Source organism: Podarcis cretensis (assembly GCF_951804945.1).
Source record: "Podarcis cretensis genome assembly, chromosome: 1".
Lineage (NCBI taxonomy): Eukaryota > Metazoa > Chordata > Lepidosauria > Squamata > Lacertidae > Podarcis > Podarcis cretensis.
This window is the reverse complement of record NC_137170.1, coordinates 73,340,523-73,368,498: the sequence shown is the minus strand read 5'-3', so window position 1 is coordinate 73,368,498 and position 27,976 is coordinate 73,340,523. Positions and strand designations below refer to the sequence as shown.

General features: G+C 40.3%; 1 protein-coding gene and 1 long non-coding RNA gene across 14 annotated transcripts in view; one reads left to right on the top strand and one right to left on the bottom strand.

Annotated features, from left to right (window-relative positions):
* Positions 1-27,976, top strand: part of SOX6 (SRY-box transcription factor 6) — a 435,786-nt gene that overhangs the window by 342,786 nt on the left and 65,024 nt on the right. For all 10 annotated transcript variants that reach the window (XM_079966105.1, XM_079966106.1, XM_079966103.1 and 7 more), the window contains one exon: positions 3,673-3,752. In XM_079966105.1, the coding sequence (XP_079822231.1) occupies positions 3,673-3,752 (80 nt within the window). The remainder of the gene's footprint in view (positions 1-3,672; positions 3,753-27,976) is intronic.
* The window catches only part of LOC307210907, a 125,018-nt gene continuing 110,725 nt past the window's right edge, over positions 13,684-27,976 (bottom strand). For 2 of the 4 annotated variants that reach the window (XR_013836212.1, XR_013836213.1), the window contains 2 exons: positions 24,051-24,152; positions 13,684-14,001 (listed from right to left, as the gene is read on the bottom strand). This is a non-coding gene — a long non-coding RNA (uncharacterized lncRNA). The remainder of the gene's footprint in view (positions 14,002-24,050; positions 24,153-27,976) is intronic. The other 2 variants (XR_013836211.1, XR_013836215.1) reach the window with 1 other exon arrangement.

Here is a 27,976-nt window from a genome sequence, read left to right as displayed (position 1 = left end):
GTGTCATGCTTTGTTCTCTGGATAATGCTATTATATAATGCAGTAGGATTACGTTAACCATATACAGTTCACTTTAAAATGCTTCCATTTAATCCTAGAAGGGACACTTCATGATTTGGGGGGTCGGGGAGAGAGAAACATAGAAATGGGGGGGGGGATGTCATAAGTAAAAGGGAAAGCCATAGCCACCAGGTGATCCAGAGAACACTATAGGGTGTGGTATAGACACTAATAAATTAACTTTAAGGTGTGTGTGTGTGTGTGTGTGTGTGTGTGTATCCATGGAAGCATGACAGCTGTGAAAAAGGAGTGCTACAGGGAATTCTTTTAGGGTTTGATATTATTTTTTCAAAAAAAATGTTTGACATGGAAAATGTTTTAGTACAAATAAAGCAACTACTCTTGAATTTACAAAAGGGGGAAACAGTGGCAGGGTTGCTGCATGGAACGGGGATAAATAATTCATAATATTTAAAGAAAGAATGCCTTGGAAATGTTCAGCAATGCAGTCCATGCTTGTGCTTGAATGCTTATTTCTCTCCTATTTAAAGCATCATTTATTCAATATCTTTGTGATGACTTCTTTTTTTTAAAGTCTGTTTACCAAAGAAACATTATTTAACTTTTTGATGAGGATACTCTGTATTCAGATAATTTTGTTTAGCCTTCAAAGAAGATAAGCAGAATTATCTAACCATAGAGAGGCAAGAGTTTTATACTTTAAGAAAGCAATTTAGTTATTTAAAAAACAACATCAGCCCTCTGCAAACTAAAATCAACTCATAGAAAGGGGGAAAATAAGATCAGATTTTATGAATGTTACTCCATAGGACACCAGCACAATGTAGGTTAGCAAAGGCATTGTAGCAGTGCTCCGTATGCAATCAGAAGCCAATTGTTAGTGGACTGTGTACAAGCACATACTGTGCTCAATGGTCTGATGAGGTATTATGGATATGATGCAGAGAGACATTGTGGATTAGAACTTCACAATTTGTTTAAAAAGTGAAAGCAACTTAACATTTACACTGAGCTTATCTGAGTCCTGTGGCGCTTTGGGTGGTAAGCAGAGGGAGGGTGCTTTATGAGGATTTCAGAGGCTTGGGAATTGAGGTGTTATGTGTGTAGGAGAAAACTTGCCATTCCCTGACTGCATTGTTTTGTATCCCTTCTACACCGCACCTACCTTATTACATTCTAAATGTAATATAGAGTTGATGCAAAGCAGCTTGGTTATTATAAATGTAAAAAATGTACAGAGGAGCAGTTTATTAAAACATAGCCTAGAGATAGTACATAACACTGACTTTAAATAAGAAGCTGAAGTGATACTCTATTAAAGCATGGTTATTGTGTAATTTATCAATCACTGTCTTTTTTTTTTTTTAAATTGCAAGTTCATTTTTTAACCTCCCTTCCTCCCCCTCTCCCATTCTGCTTTCTACTTTGCAAAAGCGTGCTAAAATGGCATGGGGGTGGGGTGGCTACAGACACTGCCTAGTTGTGGTGATAATCTGAAAAGGTACCATATATAGGTAACCATATTCACATAGGCAGCAAGCAGCCTCTTTTTTTCTGTGCTTCTTATTTTAGCAGTAATTTTCTAAATACCCTGGAATTGCAGTAGTACCTATGATTGTATTCTTATAAACATTAGGGATTCTGTAGGTTTGTGTCTTGTGCTTACTGTTTATATAAGATGTAAAATGCTGATAGATGTATTCCAACCCATATTCCATCATCAATATGCATGGTACTTTACAGAGTCTCGTGACAAAAATGACAGTTCCCTGGCCCAGTGACCTCATAATCTAAATTTCAACAGTGGAGGTGGAAACAAAGGGAGTGTAGAGGATAGGGAGCAAGGCTGGAAATGCGTGTTGACAAATATCAATGTGAACAAACCCATCTATGCAATTAAAGTATGATTATCCAAACAGCTTATTTTCAATGCTCAGTAGGGACTTGTGAATGTATTCTGTTGCCAATATGTGGAGTAGATAATGACTTTGGGGCTAATTCAGTGTTTGATCAGAGCACTGACCCATCTTAGAGGTGAAGTAGGGAACCCAGGCTGAGATGAAATTTCTCAGAAACATTTTTTTCCTGAATGTTTGGCACCTTCTTTTCATGTCAACCACCATGTCTTCCCCACTGTGCCCTGGAACGATACTAGGTCCATAGAATTGTGCAGAATGATGGCTAGGCTGCCCATGAAGTTGCTGCTGCATTTACATCGGCACAAACAAAGGGAAAAGGCTGTGCTACCACCACTACTTCTTGTGAGCAACTCCCCTAAAACACGGTTGGAGAACTTCTCCCCGCCCCTGGGAGAAATTCAGTGAACCAGTCTTCTCAATTCCCCCACCTACAAATAGACTGGTGAATTTTGAGAAGCCGTTTATGCACAGCTCTTAAAAAACCCCAAAGCCCAACCCTTACCTAGGAGAAGATGGAGGCAGCTGAATCAATACATGTTCCAACCAATATGTAGAGCATTTTTATCCACTGGGGATCCTGGGATTTGAAGTTGAATCCCAGGTGGGAAAAGACACTTTTGTATAGTGAGAGCATGCTCTTCCTTTACCTACCTTCTGTTCTCCTGCTTGTGGAGTAGGAGAGGAGATAGAGAACCAAGGGTAGGGGGCTTGCTGAGGGAATGCTGTGGTCTTAGTCATTTGAGCCTCCCCCCCCCCCCCCCGCTTCAAAAATTCATTCCCTCCATAATGCATGAGTAGTCACAAAATTAATTCACAGTGTTCTGTATGTTCCTTGATTTCATGGGAGATGGTTACTTTAAGAACAGTAAGCAGATAATTAGGTCTTGCTTTCATTTTGTTGAGAAATGATCTAGGGTTCTTCTGCACATTGCTGGGCACATCTTTTCCCTTTTGCCCTGAAGGATACATGAAGATCACAAATTAATGATAAAGGAAGACTGGTAACAGGGGTGCTCTTGAAATAGTCCTACCTGAGTGTGAGACACCAGGAATGGGATTGCAGTGGTCTTGGGAGAGACAATCCTGAAAGAGATTATGCTTTCTTTGCTGTGAGCTGAGTTCTGGGTCAAATTCAGTGCCACCTTGCAGAGTCCAATCCGTAATCCACACTGAATATGTGTGTCTGATCACATTCTCACTGCCCCAGTGATATGGGAGGAAAAGAGCTCAGGATCTGCTGCTGTTTTGTTCTTGTTTCTCTGTGCATGGGATGTCCATCAAGGTTACTTCAGAGCAATTTATTGAAATCAGACCATGTCCATTAATTTACCTGTTACCCCAAAGAAGTGCAGCAATTATTTATTTTAAATCTAGAGAAATAGATGCACAGCATCTGACAAGACTGGGCACATAGCACTTTGTGTCGCTTATCAATTGAAACCTATCTTAAATGAACAATTATTTTCCAAGGCAGCTATGCTTTGTGATCCGTAATAAGAGCCGGCATGCTTGGGTCTAAGCATTGCATTTTATGTTTTGCCAGTTTGCCTACTAGCAATCTGCTGAGCAGAAGTTCCAAGTTAGAGTTGCAAGTCTGTGCCCAGCAACCCCCTTTTGTTTTTGCAGATGTTTAGGCTTAGAGCAGTGTTGTGGAGCACAGGCCCTGTTCATACTTGTCTGCTGCTATTCTCTGCTCATTGTCTAAACCTGTATGCATTGTTCTTCTCGACAGGTGATAACTATCCTGTGCAGTTCATTCCATCAACAATGGCAGCTGCTGCTGCTTCTGGACTCAGCCCTTTACAGCTCCAGGTATGTGCCAGAACAAAAATATGTGGGCTTGAAGCCAATGCTTTAGTGGAAAACTGCTAACCAGCTGTATGCTAAGTAATGGCTTGAATGTTAAATAATTTTTTAAGCACAGCCCCAGAAGGATTAACACCTTATGTACTTAACATGCTGCAAACAGAACAGCATGCTGTCAGCCTTGATGCTGGGAAATACAGCCAACTTCGTATTTTATAACAATGAAGTTAATACATTTTGGGCAGGATCCTGCTTAAATTAAGCACTTTTTAATCCAATTGATTTTGGTCAAATAAGTATTATTTGATTCTTCTATTAAAACCAAAGTGATTTTTAAAAGTGCTTAACTTGTGCTAAGCTCTGTACTCTGTACATGTTCTCTGCTTTGAGACTGGGGAAGAAAAAGTATGTAACTATTTACTGGAAGATATATTAATAGCATTTATGTTTCTTAAGCTGCTTCTAAGTGTGCCCTGTTTAGCTGTTTTTGCTCATAGTGGGTGTCTGAATAAATGCATTATATTTTTTCTTTGGGGCTTGGTGATGACTGTTTCATAAACTGAACACTTGCAGCTTCTGTATTTATGGAATCTCAGCCTTTCCATGCGTTAAGTTGGTTGGATGCCAGCAGCCATCAGGAGTCTGAGTTTGGTCCCTTGCTAGGTCATTTATTTATTTTTGTCATAGGGGGAACTAAATGTTGTGTGAAAATGATTTACACTCCAATTTATTATATAGCTTTTTAATATTCCCCAAGAAAAGGCACAATAGTGTCAAATAATGAAGCAACAGTCAAAAGCTTACAAGGGGGTGTGTTTAGTCATCGTGCTAGAGGTTTACCTCTTGGACATTTAAATGATGTGGCAAATATATCTTATACCTATTACCAGCCAAAAGAGTAGTAGTGTTAAGTCTCTAGCAGCAAAAGATTGCTGTGGTACCTCAGAGGCACATAGGCTTATTCAGATATTAGTTTTTGCAGGCAACAGGGTAATTTATGCCACAATGAAAGAGTCATTCTGTGGGGTGCAAGGGGATTTTAAAATCCTGTTAATAGTCAGCTGTTCTTCTTCAGGTGATGTCACATAAGGCTATATATGTGGATGGCCAGCCAAATAGGCCACATAGCAGGAAACTCTTCAACAACAGTGCCTAGAACTTGCCCCCCTCACCCCACTTGGCCACAGTATATGGTAAATAAGAGCTGAAAAGAAGAAGCAGGCTGCCTATGTCGGGGTAACTATGTGCTGCCCTCCAGCTGTTGTTGGTCTACAACTTCCAACAGCTTCAATCCACATGGACAGTTGTCAGCGATGATGGGGACTGTGGCTCTCCCAATAGAGACTGCCCACCTATGTTGAGGAGATGCCACTGAAGAAATTGGATAACTTGTTAACTTAAGTTGAGATAGTGGTGTTTGAGATAGGGGAGCTTGTTGCAGCTAGAGGTAGAGACACCTGTGCCTCTTTACCAGCCTGACTCATCCCTGCCTCTTGGCCTCCTCCATCCTACTCTCCTGATGCAGCTTCAACCTCTGCTCTCTGCCATAGACTCCCCTTGCTCACTGAGCCCTGTTTCCTCTTCAGCTGCCAACACCTCCTCTTAGTCTTCTCCCTCCAACCACTCATCCTCGTCCCACCACAAATCCCCTGGCTCTGAGCCGCCTTCTGCTGGGGGTTCCCCAGCTGGTTTCTCCCACCATTTCTCTGTGTCCAACCAATCCATGATGCACAATTACTTTCATGTTCTCATAGTAGTAAAGTGGATGAGAGTATATATATTAAGATTTGCCCCCACATTTCAGTTTTTTTGTTGAAAGATTTTTTTATCACAGTGCTTGCGAAGTTTCTGTTTAAATTTTACATTTCCATTGACAGACAGATGACACTACCAATAAACAAATCACTTACATGGTGTGTTGGCTTACTCATGAGGCAGTGTCCTACATATTTCAGAGATAATCTAATTGCTTTTTTAGAAGCTAAAGAGATCAGATAAAAACTAAAGGCTTGCACTTCAACAAGTACTTCAGAACACTATTATCTGGACCATTTTCTAGAAGTTCTACCAAACCCAATAGTGAAATTCCTGATTGAGACTCTTACGTAATCTGTCTCTCAAACCTTAGAGATGGCAAAATATCAGCTTTTTAAAAACACCATTTTATAAGTGTTCCTGAACCATTGATAGTTGTTTTCACATTCACTCTCAGAATCAAAGAGCTTAAGAACATAAGAAGAAGCTGATAAGTCAGGCCAATAGCCATCTGGTCTAGTGTCCTCACTGTGGCCAACCAGATGCTTGGTTGTGGGGAAACCTGCAAGCAGGACATGACTGCAAGAACAGTCTTTCCTTGTGCTGTATTCAAAACATACTGCCTCCGACTGTGGAGGCAGCAAACAGGCATCATGGCTAGTAGCCATTGAGATCCTTGTCCTTCATGAATTTGTCCAGTCTTCTTTTAGCCCATCACTGGCTTTTGTGTGTGAGAGTTGCATACGAAAGGTACTTGTCTCTCCTGAATCTTCTAACATTCAGCTTAATTGGATCCCCACGAGTTCTAATGTTATGAGCGGGGGAGAAAAACTTCCTCCATGCCTTGCATAATTTAAAAATTTCTATCGCGCCGCCTCATACTCTTCTTTCCCCTATACTAAGAGTTCCAAGTGCTGCAACCCAGGTGAGTGGTTCTATCCCCTTCATCAATTTGGTTGCCATTTTCTTAACCTTTTACACTCTACAATATTCATTTTGATGTGATGTGATGTGAACTGTACACAGTATGTGGTCACCCCACAGATTTGTATAATGGCACTAAGATATTCATTTACTAGTGATCCCTAGCATGGAATTTGTCTTTTACACAGCTGCCACACACTGGGTCAACACTTTCATTGAGCTATTCACTAGGATCCCAAGGTCTCTTTCCTGGTCAGTCACTGCCAGTTCAGACCCATGAGTGTATATATGAACATGCATCACTTTACACTTGTCTACATTGAATTGCCCGTGCCATTTTACTCAGTTTGGAGAGGTCCTTTTGGAGCTGTTTTCAATCTCTTTTTGTTTTAACAATGCTGAACAATTTAGCATCATCAGCAGTCTTGGCTACCTCACTGTACATCCCAGTGTGGTGTAGTGGTTAAGAGCGGTAGTCACGTAATCTGGGGAACCGGGTTCGCGTCTCCGCTCCTCCACATGCAGCTGCTGGGTGACCTTGGGCCAGTCACACTTCTTTGAAGTCTCTCAGCCCCACTCACCTCACAGAGTGTTTGTTGTGGGGGAGGAAGGGAAAGGAGATTGTTAGCCGCTTTGAGACTCCTGAAGGGGAGTGAAAGGCGGGATATCAAATCCAAACTCTTCTTCTTCTTCTTCTTCATTTATGAACAAGTTTCAAAGCCCAGGTCCCAATACCAATCCTTGGGGAATTCCACTTTTCTACATCCCTCCATTTGGAGACCTCTGCATTTAGTCCTACTCTCTGCTTAACCAATTCCTGAGCCACTTCTCATATTCCATGACTGTTAAGCTTACTCAGGCGTATTAGGTGAAATATTTTTGAAAGTCCAAGTCCATTTGTTAGACATGGCTTGTCCTTGCAGAAGCCATGTTTATCTATATGAATTGTGTGGAAAAATCATGGTATGTGTACAACTTTGCACGATTCCATTCTAGCTACCTTTCTGACATGAGATACTTTCCCAGATGCAGCAGTGCATTTTTATAAGAGGTTATGAAAGGACCATACCATGCTTACAAATAATGGTTTAAATCAACCATCCTTAATACATATTGGCAGTTTTTTATGAGGGTGATAGAGAAGGAGCAGTGATACAGCTTGTGCTATTATTCAGTATTTCCTCTCTTCTTTTCGTCCTCCTCCTATACTGGTCCCTCTTATTTTTTTACCACTCTGTATTTTTTTTATATAAAAAACAAACTTTTTAAATTTGTAGAATTTATATTATTTTTACTCTGGGTACATGTGTGCAGCTGAATGAAAGTCTTCAGGGATTGTTTCCCAGCCTTTCAGTGGACTTATAGCAACCCTGTTCCTGGGAAATCCCATGGCAGCTCAGTAGACACACATCTGTCCTAGAAGGCTTCACTGTGTGAAATCTTTTGTGAAGCCTTCCTATCATTTCTCCTTCCATTCCCCATAGCAAAACCAGTAAGGCAGCCCTGTATTGGAAAATTTTTATGCCTGATGTTTTACAATTTTTAATATATTCTGTAAGCTGCCCAGAGTGGCTGGGGAAGCCCAGCCAGATGGGCGGGGTATAAATAATAACATTATTATTATTAGTAGTAGTAGTAGTAGTAGTAGTAGTAGTAGTAATGTTCCAGAATACACACACACACAAAATTTGTTAATAAAGAAATGGTACAGTTGTATGACAACCACTGGTAAATTATTGAAAGTGATAATGCATTGCAATTATGTTAGCTGGAGTTATTCCTAGACAATGTGATCTTCTGAAGAGAGAGAGGGAGGGAGAGAGGGAGAGAGAGAAAGTGTAACAGAAGTGAGAGCAAGCAAGCAAACCTATGGTTCCTACCTTTCCCCTGATGTTTCTTGTATAGTTTGTCCTTCAAAGTTTATCGCGTATAACATTAATGAGGCTTGGCAAGTCTTAGCTATGGTTGCAGCTGTGTGCTGGAAGACTGAAGTTTTTATCATCAACTAAATTAAACAACAACAACAAAATACCCATGCAGTATGCTTCTTTAGTCTGTTGCTCTTCTCCTCCCCCAGCCCCCCTTTTCTTACACAAAGTAATGACCTTTTGTTATACCACTGGGTGAAGATCCAAAGTACTGCTGAAGCATTGCAGAGCCTGCCTCAGGGGTGCAGTATTAGCAGAATGAAGGCCAAAGAATGCTATTTTTAGTTGAACAGTTTGGCAGATGGAGGCATGAATACTCATATATCTGAAGGTTGAGGGGGTTTGAACCATTAATTCTGATAATGTATTTAACCCTGGGAACAATCAGAAACTGTAACTCTAAGGTTACAATGCTTTTGACCTTTAGAGAACAGAGGGCACTCAGTACAGTAAACAATATATTACATTTCTACTTATTCTAATTCTCTCACACATATAAATTTCAGGACTGGGGTTGACATTTGCTTTCCTCAGCTATTTTTGTGCTGGCCCTTACAGTAAAGTCAAGAAGAATGTGCAAGAAAGAGGCTCTTGTGATGTGACAGTCATGTAAATATGTCCCTGAAATAGCTAAGATGTTAAGTGTTGCCTTTTATGAAGAAATAGTATTCTCAGGAATTGGCATGTCTGAGACATATTCTTTGCTTCTTTCCCTCCCATCCCCCATCCTGTCTCCAATGAAAAAGTTAGTTTTGTGGCCTGCCTTAGTTTATGGAGTTCTTTGTATTCTTCTGTAAGCTTAAAACAGTTTACGTTTGGGAGGATGCTGCGCAGTGGGCTTACTTTCGAAAATGAGAGCTATTTGGTCCCGCTTCAGCCCTTCACCGTGTAAAGTGCTCTGCCGGCTTCTTGCCTTATGAAATTATGCCTGCTCCTCTTCAGCAAATACAGCAGTTAAATATCACACAGCTTAAGTATTCCTAATTAAAATATCTCCATGTGTCAGCATATTGGTAATGTATTATTTTAATCCATTTATTTTGTTTATGAAACAGTGACATATGTTTAGATTGTGAAATATATGAGCCTTAAAAATCACTTTATTGAAGAAAATTAATTCCTACAATGCTGTCTGGGTAATGTGTTCACTCACCCAGTCAGTCACTGGCGGGCCTGCCACTCTTAATGTTGCTTAGACACACTTTAACAGTTTTATCTGACATAACATTTCTCTGATGCAGCCAGCAATAATAATTTCCCCCACAAATGCTAAACAGGAGTTTCCTTTATTTTCATTTTCAGCCTAGTAAAGAATGGGGATTTTGAGAGAGGGGAGAGGGTGGGTGGATGAGGAAAAGGGAAGAATGCACAAGAGATTCAAGTAAGACCAATCAAAATTAAAACCAGCTAGTTACCTTTTCAAAGTTTGACACTGCAATTTGTTTGTCAGCAGGTAGATGTTTAGGTCAGCGCTGTGAGTGACTGACTGTCAGCAGGAATTCCAACAAGACAAGTAATTTAACTCAGTGTATTAGTGACAGATTGCTCACTTCTTCGAATCACTAGAGAAAATAAACTTAATATTGTTACAGGCAGAGATTCTGTCTTCATTAGCCTCATAGAATCTTTCCAGCTAGCACTCAAAAGACTACTAAGCTCTCAATGGCCTTATTTTTCTTGTAGTGTTGTTTTGTTATTTTAGCCAAATGCATTTGCTTATCATGGATCTGTTACAGTGAATTTTTTCATCAAAATTAACTCTGCAAAATGCAATCATGAATCAGTCTGCCAAATTCAATGACTATTACAGATAGATATGGGGTGCAATTTACATACTTTTGGGTATTTTGGAGAGGCAGTATGCCACTATAGAGTCCCTAGCCTCAATCCAAAGCCAATGAGTTGTGCTTAAATCCCAGCGAAATCCATGGGATTATTTAACTGTGAGTACTTTAGGTCTCATTAATATTAGTGGGAATTAGGCGAGACTAACTTTGGGTCAGAACATTGGTTTCAGCTTCCTGGAAGAGTGGGAGAAGAAAGTACATCAGTATAATGTGCATCAGGCATCCCCAAACTCGGCCCTCCAGCTGTTTTGGGACTACAATTCCCATCATCCCTGACCACTGGTCCTGTTAGCTAGGGATAATGGGAGTTGTAGTCCCAAAACAGCTGGAGGGCTGAGTTTGGGGATGCCTGATGTGCATGATATGCAAGCTTCCAGAGAGGGTCACCTAAAGGCAACCTGTGTTTTGCCCAGGACCATTCTCTGCCTACAATAAACCCAAAGAAGAAGGATATGGCGAGGAAAAAGGTAAGGGCCAAAGGGATGGTGAGGAATAGAAGCATGAGCAAGAAATAGCAATTGATGCTGCATATACACTACAGTTACCAGGATTATGTGGGGAAGTAATATAGTTTAAATGTGTAAACTTTTTTCTTTAATCAGCTTCTGGAATGAGGGTGCAGTAATTTAGTTAGTGTTGACTCCTGTTTTGAGTTTTCTTTAATTAATGGTGCTTAATAGGTGCCTGCAATACATTTTATTCTGTCTCAATGCCATGAAATTTCATTATTAAAATGATCAGGAAAAAATCACATTCATGTAATTATTTATGCAAAAGGCTTATATTTGTTTAGGTATCCATGTTCATTTTTCTTTTATTTCCTGTTTTAACAATTGTTAATGCCACAGATTGTGGCATCGAAGCTAATTTTGGTGGCTCCCTCTGGTGGCTTCTCCCCCCCCCCCGCCCCGAAAGTCCCAGACATTGCATCCCAGGGTATTCTGGGGAGGAAATCACTACTACTTGGGGGGAGAAGGAACTACACTGGTTCTGGTTCTGGCATGTTCATGGAATGTACAAGAACAAAGTGGTGAGCACAGGTACTCTGGAGGGGAAATGGTTGCCTCTAAAAGTGAACACTGAAGTGAATTCAGCTGCCACAACTGCAAGAAATTTGGAGGGGGGTGCTATGAAAAGGGGGGGGGGGAGAAAGAAAAACACGAATGAGAATGTCAATTCTGCCATTGCCATACCCACAAAGATGCTCATTTTTGCCATTATTAAATTCCATATAAGAGATTTTGTTCCCTTTGAAATATCTGCCTCAATCCACTTAAATATGATCAACGTAGGACTTTATCCCAACGTTACCCCTGTGCTTTCCATTATGATATCTGTGATATGTCTCCGGAAGTCTTTTGGTAATTCCAATTTTATATGTTTTTAATGTGCTTAGAAGTTTTTTTTAAACCTATTTTACTTATTTAATAAAATTTATACAGTGCTTAATTGTAACAAACAAACAAACAGGTACTAATAGCAGGGTACAACTTTCAACTTACAACTCTCCCTGAAATGAATGTTTAAGCAGAGAAAGTCCCTAGAAGCAGATTTCGCCACTTGTATCTATACTCCGTCATTGATGGTTGAAATTCATTGAGGTTGCTAATAAGCAGAAGTGAAAATTTTAACCTAAAAAGCTTAGACAATGTTTAGGTGTGACTTTTACTGTTTTTGAAAATATCTAACAGTTCTGTTGCTGCAATCCTGTGTAAGCTTATCTAGGAGTAAGCCCCATTGAACTTTGTGGGGTTTACTTCTGACTAGGCAAGCATATACTGTGTATGTTCTATAGGCAAAGTCTGTTAAATAACTTGCACGTTGGAATTATTTGAAAGCTTTGATGCAGCTGAAGACTACAGTGGTACCTCGGGTTATAGACACCTCAGGTTACAGACTCCGCTAACCCAGAAATAGTACCTCAGGTTAAGAACTTTGCTTCAGGATGAGAACAGAAATCGCACGATGGCAGCACAGCGGCAGCAGGTGGCCGCATTAGCTAAAGTGGTACCTCAGGTTAAGAACAGTTTCAGGTTAAGAACAGACCTCCAGAACGAATTAATTTCTTAACCCGAGGTACCACTGTATAGCTATAATATTCAATTTTCTAGTTTCCAAGCAAAGTGTTTCAGGGTTTTTCTTCTTGTTTTATACACAGACTCTTTTACACTTACAATCTATACATACATAGTATACACTTTACATATAATATGTTTACTTATCAGGTAACACAGCAACCTCAGTGGGGAAAAGCTATTTTTAATGATATGTTAATTGAATGGGATGCTAGAATGGCTCTTTTCCCCAGAAGTGCCCCAGCTGAGTGATAAAGCTTCTCCTGATCAGTAGAGCCAGCATATATTTATAATATCCCTATCTGTCCTTCAGTTCCTGCAAATGGAAAATAACCCAATAATTTCAAACCATATTATGAACTAGGATTGGACACTGGCACACACGCGTACAGATTTCTCTTTTGGATTTTGTATGCGTTATAATTTTAAAAGCATTAATCCCTTTCCCCCTGCCCCCTTTTTCTGCTTTGAAATTTCCCTTTTATTCTACTTTGAAACTAAAATAAAAATAAAAATCAAGGCTGGGTTAAGATCATGGGTGTTATGACCTGAGATCTGAGCTCATAACTGGGAAGTGGATTGGGGCCTCAACAGCATGGCTGGAAAATCAGCAGCAGGCAGAGAAGCAGTCAAGGACTGCTAAGGTTGAATCCATCCAAGAACATGTAAAGTCTGCAGGGTTATAATGAGGATGGGGATATACAAGAGGGTTATCCCCCTCTCCCCAGCTACAACCCTCCCAAGTACTTCCCCTACACGCACCTTCTCTTTTTTAAAGTTTATGTTGGAAAATAAAGTTGGAGTCTGCTTTTTACAGAGTTGCCTAAGTATAAAAAGCATTTATGCCCTAAGGAACTTAATGATTGGAATGATCTCAGCTCAGAAGGGGGGGGGGAATGCAGGGAGGAGAAAGAAGGCAGAGGCAACAATAACAAGGTGTGGATATAAGCAAGCACTTGGTATGAGGCTGTGTTTATTTTAATCTTCAAGAAGAATTTTGTTAAAATGTCAAGGCTCGTGTGAAAAAGCAAAGGACAAGATTACAAACTTTAACAGGATTTATGATACAAATACAAATAATGATAACTTCCTACTCATTTATGGTAGCAACTCTCATCCAGCCCTTTTCGAGCGCGGTATTAGGCCTCGTTGCAACTCCTATGCAAGGTGCATAAGTATTGTTATTACTGTGCCCATTTTATAAAAGATTTGTGGAAATTGGTGGCTTGTCTAAGGTCACTAACTGAGCCAGTGTAAAGAATGGTTGACTTCCTACCCAGATATATTTTAGACCCCTCCTTTTCTCATGCCATTACAGACTTTTCTTTTTTTTTCTTTGTTCCTTTAGGGGATGAAAAGGTGCTTAGCAATTTTAAAGCTCTTAAGATAGCTCGCAAACTAAGACACATATGTTCAGCATAGTTTTAATGTTTATCATCTACAGAACACCATCTTAAGAGCTTTGCAAACTCTATGTGCTGTGTATTCTTTTCCGTTTTTGCAGTCCTCCATCTCTTTGTGTAACTCAAGCAAAGGAAGTTTGCCATGCTTGATTAACAAGATAACATGCTGAGAGTTGGTGAAAATGGATTCCTTTTAATTAAAAGCAATGTTGATGGGTAATATTGCTGGAGATTCTGCATGTTTGCTGGTCAGTCTGTCAGCCTCCACATCATATCCTTGCAACAGGATCGCTTTCCTAAGTAGGCAGGCCAAGCAATCAGACCTAAGGATTAAAAATACAGAATATATATGAAGGAATGGAAGTTAGTAAGCATTTTGCATAGAATGTTTTGGTGTTTTCGTGCTACCCACATGAAATGGGGCAGTGTCAGTATTTCAGTTCCACCCTATTTCTATTCCCTAGTCTGCCACGGTCTCGGTGTATCCAGCAGGTTGAATGCCAGCAGCTGAAACAGCTGTTAGGCCATACTGGAATGGAGCGGCATGCTGCATCAGGACCTGGGTATTTCTCTTGACATCTGGATGCTGCTGGGTTGTGAAGCCTGCCTTAGGCCAGGAGACTGTAGTAGCCTTGTGGCTGTGAGCAATAGGGTCTTTGCTGCTCTTTAAGCGATTAGGGCACTGAAGCAGCAATAATGCTGAATTATCGCTTGGTTGCTTTCTTCAAGGAAACTTGGGACAAAGGGATAGTCAAGGTGGAGTATTTACAGTAAAGTCATGTTCATGGAGACAGGGCTAATTGCTGTGCATTTAAAATAAAACCTTTCAGCTTACCTTAATCTTCAGATAGCTATGGACAATTATAAAAACAAAAAAACCCACCCCCATTTTATTTAATTTTTTTAACAGAGCGCTAAACAAATATTCATTCCGAAAAGCCAACAATACTCATTTGAAATCATTAGGAAGAGAAAGAAAGACAATTTCAGTTAGTTTTCAGCCGTGGCGTTGAGTCCAAGTGTATGGAACAGACAGCTAATTCTAATTATGTACAGTTGAAGGTATATGAAAGTCTATGCTGACTAGAGACCAAAACAAATGAAATACGTAAAATGTAAACTTCTAACAACTGCAGGGAGGAATACTGTATAAGGAAAGAAAAGTGTCAGTCTGGTGCATTGATTTTCTTTTTTTACAGTTTCACTTTATCAAATTGGAATGGTGCTGCTGTAGTTGCAAAACTATCTGCTGCAGCACTTTTCTTTTATGGTGTGTATTTTTTTAAAGACAAATCATATGCAAAGCAGGAAATATGTTTTAATGCTTTTACCAGTTCAAACTGAAAAGAAATAATCCTTTGTTCTCCCCCTTATATATTTAATGCATTAAGGACAATATAAGCAAAGAAGGCCTCTCACACAAATCTCTTTTGTTTGAATAGTGCTAGATTCTGTATTGAAGACCAATTTGTTGCTCTCGGTTAACCTCTAGTATTCTAAAGGGGTTATATTTAATTAACACTGGCTAAAGGCCTGACCTGAGAGGCAGCTGAAAGTGATTGAACTGCAGTTTTGAAGCCAGAATCTAGTCAGCTGGGAGAAGAGTTGGGGGGGGGGGATTAGAAACCACCATTTACTGAAAAATTCCTTCAAGCTAAGCTGTATTTCAATGGGCCATTTAATGCTCAGATGGACAAAGGTATTACTTCAGTCATTGAGTTGTATCAAACCCTTTCTCAGAGGCCCTGTTTAAAAAACTCGACAGGAAAAGTGGTTTAGCATCATATTCTCAGCAGAGCAACACTCAGTCTGTTGAAAAAAATATGAGTGAAATGAGGTGAGGCGCAGCCACAGAGTCAGTGTGAGTTTTTGCCTTACCCTCAAGATGGTTTCATGAGGGAGCTGCACTTCTGAGTTTAGGAGCTCCATTTTCAATATAGCAAAATTCTCTCTCCTTTCTACTCCCTATGTACTGTTTTGACTCGGACACAGAATAAATATTGCTTTCTGGACATCAGGAGTGATATATATATATATATATATATATATATATATATATATATATATATATATATATGGAGAGGGAATGTTGCTATATATATTGTTCTGTATTTATATTACAGAAGAGGTCAGCCTCTTTCCATGTGTAACTGCATGCTGCTCAGACTTCAGAAACTTTGAGCTCCGTGTGAACTCTAAGTTCATCTCTCTTTTTTGAGTGGCTTCACACAATTTCTTCTTTTCCATGGAACCCTTGGCTTACACCCACACCCACACACCACTATATCATAATACTGTTTCACACCATCCCAGTCTTTGAGCAGTAGAAGATTCCAACGGTTCCAGATGCTTACCTGGGTTTCCTTTTTCTTTTTGAAATGGGGCACAGTAGAGACTGTGTTGTCTTTAGGAGACTTATTTACACATCTATAACAACCTGAGCCTACAATGGAGGGCTTCGTAGCATTAACATCCCAAAAGAGTCTTGTTTCTTCCATAGCTGCAGCCTTGGATCAGGGGTGAAGGAAGAAGAACTGGCCCCCGGTGTGTGGGGCGGGGCAAACTTCCTGGTGATGCATGCACGCACACCATATGTATGGCACATGTGTGCACGCCGCTATGTACCATGCATGCATGTGCCGTACATACGGTGGGATACTCTGCTTGTGGCTGCAGTGGCAGTGGAGGGATCCCACTGCCATCCGTATGGTGCTCAAGCAGCAGCGCGCATGCATGTACGTAGCGGCGGTGCGCATGCGCCGTACGTACAGCGCATGCGCCGCTGGGTGGTTTGCCAACAGCACCACTCAAGCGCTGTACGGATGGCTGCAGAAGGTGCAGCCATGAGCGGAGGATCATCCGCTTGTGGCTGCGGTGGTATGATGGCAGTGGCTTGCACCGCCATGCCCAGAAACGGCGAGGTGAGCCCCCCATGGGGTGCCTTCTTGTCATCCCCCTCAGAGATGGCACCCGGAGTGGGCCGCCCCCTGCCCCCTTCCTCCGCCACTGCCTTGGATTCAAATAGAAATCAAGCATTGCTCTCAAAGGTTGCTCTGGCAAGCTCTGAAGCTCGCTGCTTTACTTCTGGGTCACAAAACAGCCCCTTTGAACTCTAAACTCAGGGTTTGTTCTAACTATCTCTGGATTGAGGGAGGGGCTCCACCAATTTGCCAACTTGCACAGAACCCCTTTTTCTTCGTTCTCTTAATTGCCCATCACCCAGGTGATCACCTCAACACAGGAAGCTAGTCTGTCTTATATTTTAACATTGCATACAGGGATTAGAAGGATCTTGCATATAGCCTGCTACTTAATCCCCCTCAGCTCAATACTTCCCTGCTAGGAAGGTGTTCCACAGCATGGGATCTGCAACATTAAATGTCCAACCTCTAGTTGAGGCCAGTTGGGTGTCTGTAACATGTGGGACAACTAACAGCACTCCTCTGGATCCTCTCAGTAATTAAGATGGGATATAAGAGTGCAGTCAGTGCTGGGCCCAAGAACCCTGAAAATGACCTAGTAGCATATGTACAGCCAGTGCAGATATTTTAGGAGAGGTGTCAAATGCTGTTTGCCATCAACTCCAATCAGCAGTCTAACTGCTGCATTTTGCACCAGCTGGTCTATCCAGACTAGGCCCAAGGGAAACTCCTCATAGATCACACTGTGGTAATCTAGTTGGTAATCTAACCAAGGTTACCAATGTTTGGGACCACATTGGCCAAGTGATCTCAATCCAGGTGCAGCCATAGCTGGTGTACCAGTTGAAGCTGGTAAAAGGCACTCCTAGTCACAGAGATCACTTGGACCTTTAGGGACAAAGCTATGTCCCTGCTCCTTTAGAGGGAGTGGAAACCTGTCCATAACAGGGAGGTTCCTATCTTCCAGACAGTGATCAACAAAGAAGGCCCTCTTGGTGTGCCTGTCTTTTAGGTCAGTGTAGGTGACTATAAGGGAGAGAGCTTTCTCCGTGGTGACTCTGGAACTCCTTGCCCATTGTTGTCCATAAAGATGACCTAGAAATATTTTAAAATAAATAAATAACAATGGACAAGCCTACATATTTAAGGACCTCTGAAAGGAATACGTTTTCTTCCCTGTGTGCTCTGCTCAGAATGGGGGGTCCTTGCCTGACCCCCAATCTCTTGAGTGAGAAGCAGGTTGATCAGTTTCTCAAATGTGGCAAAAGCTGCAGCCCATTTACTATGTTCTGTAAAGCACAACATGGAGTGGAGCCAGCTCCAGGTTACATGCCTCTAACTGCTATCCATGTAACCCTTTAAGGCTTCTGTTCTTTGGTCTCTTCAGAGTGCTGATAAAATCTTAGAAACTGCCTACTCTCTCTCTCTCTCTCTCTCTCTCTCTCACACACACACACACACACACACATATTTCAAATTTATGTAAATTCCCATTTTGTAAACTTTTTGTCAGCTCTGATGCTGTTACGGTAAATATATGCCATTATAGCGTGATGGGTTACATTATACTTAGAAATTTGCTGAAATTTAATAACACTAATAAAACAATTGCTTTATTTCAGATGGGAAGCAAATGCTAGTATGTAGAGGCAACGGCCAAGTGCCAAATTCTTTCAATTGCCGCAGCGGCTGGCAGCTATTTGTGGTTTATCCAAGTGTACTTTTGTGGCTTTGCTTTCGATTTTATGGTAAACTAGTTGTGAACAGGTAATTCAAGGAAGTTATATTTAAACATCATAATTGAATCTGCCCTATGTAATTTGGCTGTTCTCAGGGAGCACAATACCCCCCAATTTACTATGTCAAAGTTGCAGTTTAGAAAAATAAGTGTCAAGCCCTCTGTTGAAGAGCACCCTATGTATGTAAACCACAAAGGGGATTTTCTTGTCACTCCTACAGGGGCTGTGGGTGCAGAGGTCCTGATGCACATACATGCTTCTCTACCACATGCTCCTCCACCCACAAGCCCACTTTAGTTTCAACTGAGGGATCAGCTCCAGGCACATAAAACCCATTGTACAAGAACAACTGCCCTCCACTGAAATGAATGAGGAAAACCAATTATGCAGGACTGCCTATGTAACCCTGTCAAGTGCTATATGTTATGAAGGGTCCTAATAATAATAATAATAATAATAATAATAATAATAATAATAATAATTTCTTTTCTTTGTATCATACAATCTGCAGGGCTTTGTATCAAGGCAATAGTTTCTATATATTTTTCATGCCGTGAAGCTCATTTCAGTCATATTAAAACAAATTCAATAACAGATAATCCTATACCAATCCTTAAACATAAAAATAAAATCCCTCTGTTGTCCTTTGCTCACTGGACTCTCGCACTCTGGTCTCTGAACTAGGCACTTCTTAAGCTATGTAGTCCCCATCTTTATGTTGTTATTGCTTGTACCACTGTTGTGTTTTGAGATGAAATACATTCAGAAATGCATATTTTGAGAGAAAATCTAAGAAAAATCACAGATTTATGTAGAAACAGAACAGAGTTATGAGTGAACCTATGCATTAGGTGGCTTAGTCCTGATTCCCCTTCTCCAGCTTAGATAATGAAGTGACTGACTTGTATGAAGGGGCTCCATGCAGACATCTGACTTGTCTGATTTTGCAAAAAGAGAATGAAAGAAAGAGATCGTGCTAACCAGTCGTCTGCATGAATGGGTGCTCCCAGAAAATGCCAACTTCATTCCAGTCATAATTGACACGGTAGAAGGGAGGGGCCCGTACCCATATCTACACATTCTGAATGGACCGCATTACATGGGTAGAAGGACAAAAAAAATGTGAATGGCAAAAGACAGTTCCAGAGGTGAAGTGGCTTAGTAGCACACTTTTGCCTAATGTCCGGAGCAAAAGAATTTACATGTTTGTAAAAACTGTTTTTCATGTGATTTTTTTTTTTAAAAAAATGGCCAGAGAAATCATTATTAGTTTTTTTTACAGGTTTTTTTTACAGTTTTCTTTTAAAGGCAGCAACCAAAAAACAAAATTTTCAGACCTGGAACAGTCAGAGATTGTTTGATGTTTAAATGCAAGAATGTTAAAAGAACTGTTAGCAACATTTAAAGAAAATGTTGCGTTTCCCACCATGCTAATTTTTTTAAAAAACGGAAACACTATGACTGGCATTGTGAATTAGCACTGCCTTTTCAATACCGCTAGCACATACTGCAACAATTAACACTGCATTGTTGATACTCCAGCATTCAAGAAGCCAGCAAAGAGAAGCAGTTGCACCATCTCTTTGGAGTCCATGACAAATTATCTGTGGCTACTAATATTTGCACCAGAGTGCATTATCTGTTCCCTATAGCAACAACTGACCGTCTGTTTCTTTTGAAAGCTGAGGCAAGAAATCAGAATCCATAAAGCACTGATATGGTTCCTCTAATTGTTAATGCTTTTCCATGCAATTATGTCCTTTTCCGGAATAATAAAAAAAATTCCCCAGCAGAGGTCAGGATCTTTGTCACTGACTTATTTTACAGATCCTTTTAACATCTGTCCCGCAGACTGCCGACTTCATTAGCAGATAAGAGACCTTAGTGTGCTCGGAGCCTGCTAAGTTCTTGTTCATCTTTACAGCTGTGGATTAACTCAGGCTTTCCAGAAGAGGACAACCAGATGGGATAATAGATGTTATTGGGTTGTGACAACAAAAGAAGCCAGAAATGAAGAAATAAATGTCCAAGTTCCAAGACAATTCAGGAGAGTTGTTTGGAGCTTTTTTTCTGAACAGTTACAATTGCCAGTCTGTTCTTAAGAAATAAGAAAAGCGGCATTGCACTAAAAAAAGGAAAGTCTATTCATATCTGTGTGGGAACCTAATCAGGCTCTTGTTTCCAGTGACGATGGCTCCCAGTTGCACCAGGTCTGCGACAAGAATACTCCTTTTGTGTGCCGATTAATGTGGAAGCGATAAAATTTCCTATAAGAGACATATGTGTTTACATCTTGAGATGTGTTGTTTGACAAAAAGCTTTGTTCTCTGCATATTTTCCTTGTAGAGTTTCATGCTGAGTTGTTTTGCTGGAAAGCTTTGATTAGCTAGAATTAGTTTGCCAAAGTAAAATAGGCACTTGTTTCATGAGTCTTCTTGCTGGGCTGTAAATTATAGTCAAATGTAGGAGTGATGGAAAGAAGCATTGATTTGTAGTGCTCTGACCAACTATAGACATAAAAATGTAAGGACATAACTCGTTAAAGAACTACAGAGAGATATAAATATTCCATGGTCCAGTTCAAGTTCAGTTCTTTTAACAACTCTTATTTTTACATCAAGTGGCTGTAGATTAACATGCTAACAATGGAAGCAACAGCATTTAACATATTTAGTCATGCTTTCTTCCATTTAACTATTGGTTAATTATTAGTAAAATGAGAAATAACTGAGAGACCTACTGAATGTGCTTGTTCTAACTTGTCAGACAGCTAATGGTAGCAAAACTGTCAGACAGGTAATTACCCTTTGGGAATAAGGATTGTTACCTTAATAATTACTGTTACCATTAATATTATTTAATGTTAATAAGGATTATACACTATTTGTATTGCATATTGACTTGAATAAGATACAGATTTAATAGCCCCCACTCTATAAAGGTGATGGCCACCTCATTTCCTTTCTATATTACTGGCAAAAGAATTAAGACTGCAATACGGTGCACACTTACTTGGCAGTAAAACCCCCACTAACACTTAGTTTTCAAGTGGTTGGCATAGAACTGTGCCATAAGTCTACCTTCCATACAATAAATATACTAGTTAAAAATGGGTTTTTTAAAATGCTATAATGGCAAAATGTTTATAGAGGGCAAAGTTGAGAGCAGATAGATATGGCTGTGAAACATGGAAATCAACACTCTTGAGTGCAAGGGGTTTATGAGGGTTGCGGGGGGGGGGGGGGTTGAGTGGGAAAAACTCCACGGGGAAGGTACAGGGGGAAAGAAACCGATTTCAGTAGTGGGTGCCACCAGATAGGTTAGAGCCTGGTGCTGATAATGCCAAGGTTATAGGTTTGATCCCTGCGTATATGGGTTGGACTAGATGATGCTCAGGGTCCCTTCCAACTCTATGATTCTATGAATCTATGAACTCCTGAGAAGAAGTATCTGTATCTATTAGAACTTAGCGCAAGCTCATCCTTGGATAACATTGCATGGAGAGAGAAAATTAACTGCGAAAACCTGTCCATTAAAATGTTAACATGTTTAGCAAATATTACTTGCTATAGTCTAGAAATATTTTAACTACTGTAATAGCCTCCCATCCACTCTGTATATAGGCTGCCTTATTCAGATTCAGTTTCATTCCATGACACTCATTAATATTTGAGCTAAGTTAAAGTTGAATACTATAAACGATCAGGATATTAAGTCTTTTAGATTAATTGAGTAGGGCATGTGTTAATGAGCTGGGGGTTTGGCCAATAACATTTCTATTCTTTAAAAGGTATATTAACTTTTCAATTTATTAAGATAATATTTATATTTAACCAAGAAAATCCTTCTGAGACCTAAAAAGTTGGTTGTGGTTTTGTTGCAGTATGGTTTTCAATATAGAAACACTGGCATTTATAATATACACATTTGTAACAGGTAACATCTGTGCAAATGAGCTGTTAAATGAAAGAAAATGTGTACTTAAAACCCCCTAACCTAAAACTTGCTACATCATATTCGCACCCCACTTCATATCATATTCATTTTGAAACAGTGAATGTGTAATTTAATTCAATTATGAACTTTAAAAAGTGTGTGTTGTGCTTTAATACATGTATACAATTGTGAATGCAATTTATCCTGTTCTTCCTCAAAAGATCCAGATGCCGAGCCATGGAAGATATTTTTTCTAGTAAGAGCATCTGGTCCCTTGGCAGATTCCATAGGCAGTGGCATAGCAGCTTTGGAGTTGCCTCTGGGTTTATCACATGGTTAAGTTGCTGATGGCTCACTTGGCATCCCTTCTATTTCCTTTTAAGTCACCTAAGCTTTTGTGGACTCTGCTTTCTGCCCTGTTAATTCTCAGAGAGTTCAGTAGTATAGAGACCAGTATGATGCAGTTATGCATCTGATAAAGCTAGGCTCAAAAGAGCTGCTCAGGCTCACATGGGAAGAGCCCTTGAATAGCTGACCAACATTCTATATCACAGTAGAAATATATATAACAAATAATAAAATTGTCCAGTAGCACCTTAGAAGTGTGAAAGCTCATACCAAGAACAAACTTAGTTGGTCTCTAAGTTGCTACTGGACTACACACACACACACACACACACACATTTTCCTACTGCATCAGACCAACACGACTACCTACCTGATTCTATATCACAGACTGCTTTTGATCCACCCATTGGTTTTAAAAGCAGTTTAGCAATGGATTGCTGCAGTTCAGAAAAAGCAAGTCCAAATCATCTATTTTATGAAAGTAGTTCAATGACTGTTTTAATCCCGGCCTTACAACATTCTTGATATTTCCAGTATCATCAACGGTAGTAGTATGTCCAGCGAAATTCTGGTTGAAAAACATATGAAGCATAGAAAAAACCTTGCCTCCTACCCAAATACTGACTTAACTGTAGAAAATGAAAACCAATGCAAAGGCTTTGCAAAGGCTACTTTGATATGTCTTTTCTCAGACATAGCAGCAGAGGACATGAGGGAGAAACAAGTACAAGTCTCATGTCAAAACAAGTACATTATTCCTGAAGATTAAATGGAGCCACTGCAAAGGTTAGATAATTGGTATAAGGTTCCAACAGTCAACTCATCAATGTGTCCACCATCAAACTCTAGGCAATGATTATCAGTGAAGATCATAAAAGGAATGTCTTTGCCATAATTGGGTTGTTAGCCAAAATGAGAATAGCCTATGTTGCATTCAAGCAGGGAGGGGTCCACCCATAAGGCAAGGTGAGGCGACCACCTTGGATGGCAGAATCCGCAGGGGCAACAAATTTGGCCTCCAAGGATTGCATTGCCCACTGTTGCTGCTGTGGTGGCAGCAGTGGTGAATCTCTTTTGCTGTTGTTTTGAGCTACAGCCTGGTTGCATTTGAAAAATCTTGCTTTTTATTTTTCCTCGTATTGATGATTTGATGTCAGCCATATTGATCAGCATCTCCCAGTTTCTCATTTTATTTTTCTGCTACTTCTTCTTCTGAGTTCTGTATCTCAGATTCTTCCTTTGCACCCCCACCCCACCCCATCTTCCCCCTTGTACCTGACCATTGGAACTTTGACCTGGCTTTCATTCATTACTAGCATCAACATTAAATTCAAATTTCCCATCCTCAGCTATAGTGATGGAACTCAGTCCCATCCTTTCCTTTCTCTCTCACTTTCTTAGCTTTAACCTTAATTTTTTTCTGCATACCGCTTGTACCCTATGTCTGCCGGCTCAATGTAGTAGATCCAAGTTTGGTTTAGGATGCTGTCTTCCATTTCATTCTCCGTGCAGCTGATTTGGCTTCAGTTTCTGGAGCAACAAAGGAAGCAGAGTCATGTTTTCGTTTTGAACTAGTCTTAAAACATTATTGATTCAACCGTATCCTTTTGTGAGCCAGCGTAAAAATGTGGCAGTAACATTTAGAGCTACAGTGGTACCTCAGGTTAAGTACTTAATTTGTTCTGGAGGTCTGTACTTAACCTGAAACTGTTCTTAACCTGAAGCACCACTTTAGCTAATGGGGCCTCCTGCTACTGCCGCACCGCCAGAGCACGATTTCTGTTCTCATCCTGAAGCAAAGTTCTTAACCTGAGGTAATATTTCTGGGTTAGCGGAGTGTGTAACCTGAAGCGTATGTAACCTGAAGCGTATGTAACCCGAGGTACCACTGTATTTTAAATTTATAACTAGACTGAAAAGAGCTGTTGTGATGCATGGATTTCTGTGGTGACTGAATAACGCATGATTTTGGACTCTGTTAATATTTTATTAAAAATATATTATTTAAAAATATATTATTATTATTTTTTGTCATTAGTCAAGAGCTACAAAGCTAGCATTTCAAATATTCCTGTTAAAGTATCCACTTTCCAAAGTTTGGGGTAAACAAGTTTTTAAAATTATTGTTTCCCATTCAAATTTATTTCCAGCTCATCACTGGCAATAGCGTGGGAGGTGGCAGGGGGCCCGCTGCCCCAGGCGCACAGTGGGGAGGGACACATGAACCAGGTGCCCCCCCGTAGAGATCCCCATTGCACAACTGGGTGTGGAGGTTTAAGAGCAGCACCCTCCATGCCCTGTCCCTGCCCAGCACGCAAGCGCCCGCCTGTTGGTGCAAGGGCGGGGTGAGCAGAGCGTGAAGAGCATCTGTGCCTCACCCCCGGTGAGCAGGCACTCTTGTACGGGCAGGGGCTGGCAAAATGCAGAGGGTGCTCTTCCCCCTTCAGCTGCCCAGCCCTTGCTCCCTGATGAGCGGCCAGGCCGCAGCCGGCAGCTCCACTCCTGAGTCAAGCCTGCCAGGGCAGGGCAGAGAAAGGAGAGTCAGCAACAGCACTGCCACCCCTCTCCTCAGCTGGGTGATACCGTGTCAGGATGCCGCCAAGGCAGCATTTTCGCAACCAGCCAGGAGCAGTGGGCTCTCTCTATGCCCCACACGGTTGGATCATACGCCACGCTGCTGTTGCCCATGGCTTCAACGGTTTTCTAAATGTGTTACAGGTTTTTAAATGAGCAGTTAAAGTAATATTCTCAGAACTGGATTTAATAAGCTGGGACCAGTACTTTAGCAGTGGTATAGTGGAGGTGAAGCACAGGGAAGTACTGTTGTAGGACATTTTTTTGGCAGGAGCAAAGATATCACCTGGTGGAGCAAGTTGAGTTCAGGGTGGGATGCGAGTACCCCACTTTATTTCAATAATAATAACCCTGTGAGATATGCTAGTCTTCAGCCAGGTGAACTCACCAGAGACCTTTGTGGCTGATTAGGGATGCGAACCAAGATTTCAGCTAACGTCCAGTGTGCTCACCTGTGCACCACTGTTTGCTAGTATCCTATTCTATGACTGTCAGCTGATCCTAATAATTTTTTACTATGTATTATTAAATGTATATACCACCCTTCAGCTGAAGATCACAGGGCTGTTCACAGTACATATATTGTGTATGCTCCTGTTTGAGAGGGAGTGCCTATAAGCGGGAAAAATTATAATAAATCAATTTTTTTTAATTCACCTTTAAAGTGTGGTTATGAAGGTTGTCATGGTAAACTCCTGAACTTCAATATGTACCACTATAACACAGTTTCAGGCTCTGAAACTAGGTTTAGAGGCAGTGGCCAACATGATCACATTCTTTAATAACTGCAGCAACATATATAAATTGAGTCATCTTTATACAATAGCAGGATACCCCTTTTGGTAAGGTTATGAAATGTCAGAGAAATTATGGGATGCTTTAGTGCTTCAGTGTTTGCCTGATGTTAGTTATAGGAAAACTGGGTCACATGAATGTAAGCTGCTTCTAAGTGGAGAATCCACACAGTACTATTCTAGACTTGTACCCATTGGAGTGTCTATGCTCAGTATGATTGATGTACTTTCTTACATTGTGGATGTATTACCTCTGAAAAGTAATGCCTTTGGACTAAGAATGTCCCAGTTGCCTTGCTGACATCCTTGAATGAATTTGCCTGGAGCTGGAATAGGGATAATTGAATACTCGGTAGTGTACATTCTCTTCTCTGTCTATCCTAACTGTGTCTCTGGACTTGAAAATGTCAGGTCTTCCAAATGGGCTATCTGTTGCAGAGTACAAGTTGAAGAAACTGGACCCACCATTGGGGGGGGGGATTCTGATCTGTTTCCTGGGACATAGTAAGAAGTCCCAAGTTGAAATTGGACAAATTGATGGACAAATACAGTAATGTGAACTATGTGAAGAAAGTTGGGGTATAAATGTTCAGATAGACCTTGCTAACTAACAAACAAAACCCTAGATTCCTTTTCTTCCCCAGTTGTTTTGTTCTGTTGTCATCACTCTGCTTTAATAATCTAATCAAATTTGCACAGGAAATGCATCTATCATATACAAAAACTTTTGCAACAGTTCCCAACTGCTAGTGCACAATTAAATAGCCCACTAAAAGGAATGATCCTAAGAATGAGCATGTTAGTTTATGTACCATAGCCAAGGGGTGTTGATAAGATACCAGCTCCAGCAGCAGAACAAGTAATTACTCAGTACATAAAGAAGAGTTGTGAAATCAAGAGTTCAAACAGAGGAGCAAAAACCACAGCATTCATCCTAAATATTTAATTTCAGCAGAATCTTAAAGCTTGTGTCCTGTTTGTTTAGGGATTGTGTGACATAGCAGTGGAGTGGAATAGGTTGGTCTTGCCCTTCAGGTGATATATGGAAGTCATACCTATGGATGTGAATGGGTTTCCCCCCACAGTCCAGTGGGTTGAGTACTATAGACTTAGCAAAACAAACAGGAAACTATTATTTTTTCTCTGTTGAAAAACTAAAGTACTGACTCTGCATGCATTTGTCTAGCCACTGAGTCATAGAGCATGTGCAGTATTGTGTAACTTTCATTTCTTTGGAGGCTTGTTATATTAGAAAAAGTGCTCCAAAGAAAGCAACAATTATGACATAAGCACATCTGGCTCTTGCAAATTATTCTTTATTAAGCTTTCATTTAATTACATGTGCTGAAAGGTCTGCTTTTGATTACTGTAATTTTTTTTATTTGTCCATCTGAATGATAGTCATGTTGGAAATTACATACAAACCACCTGGTTTTTTTCCATTAATAAGGCAAATTTTATACAGATTTACTTGTTAAAGAGGGAATAGGATCTTCCCTGTTTATAGTGGTAGAACTATTGCTACTGCTAATTCAAGGTGAGGTTTTAAGGTTGGTTGCTAGAGAGAAATTGAACTTACCTAAGATTTGTTCAGAAAATACCATATAATGTTTTAGGAAGAGTTATACTCACCTTTACAAGTAGGAATTTACGCTTCTATTCAAATTAGCACTAAAATATATTTGACATGTAAATTGTACTTACAGGTAAAATATAAAATCTGTTGACTGCCTCATATCAATGAAAAACAACAGGGTGTTAAACAAAAGAAATATATGCAGATTACTATAATATTGCATGATAGTTACTTGCACTCCAATTTTAAATATATTTGATGGGGTTTTGAGATGTGCTTTATATTCAAGACAGCTAACCACTTTCTCCATTAAGCTGCCATTTAGGCCTTAACCTAGAAGTCTTGCCTCTTGAATGACGTTGTCCAGTGCCTGCCAGGAAGATGGGAGATTCTCTGTTACCACACCCCTA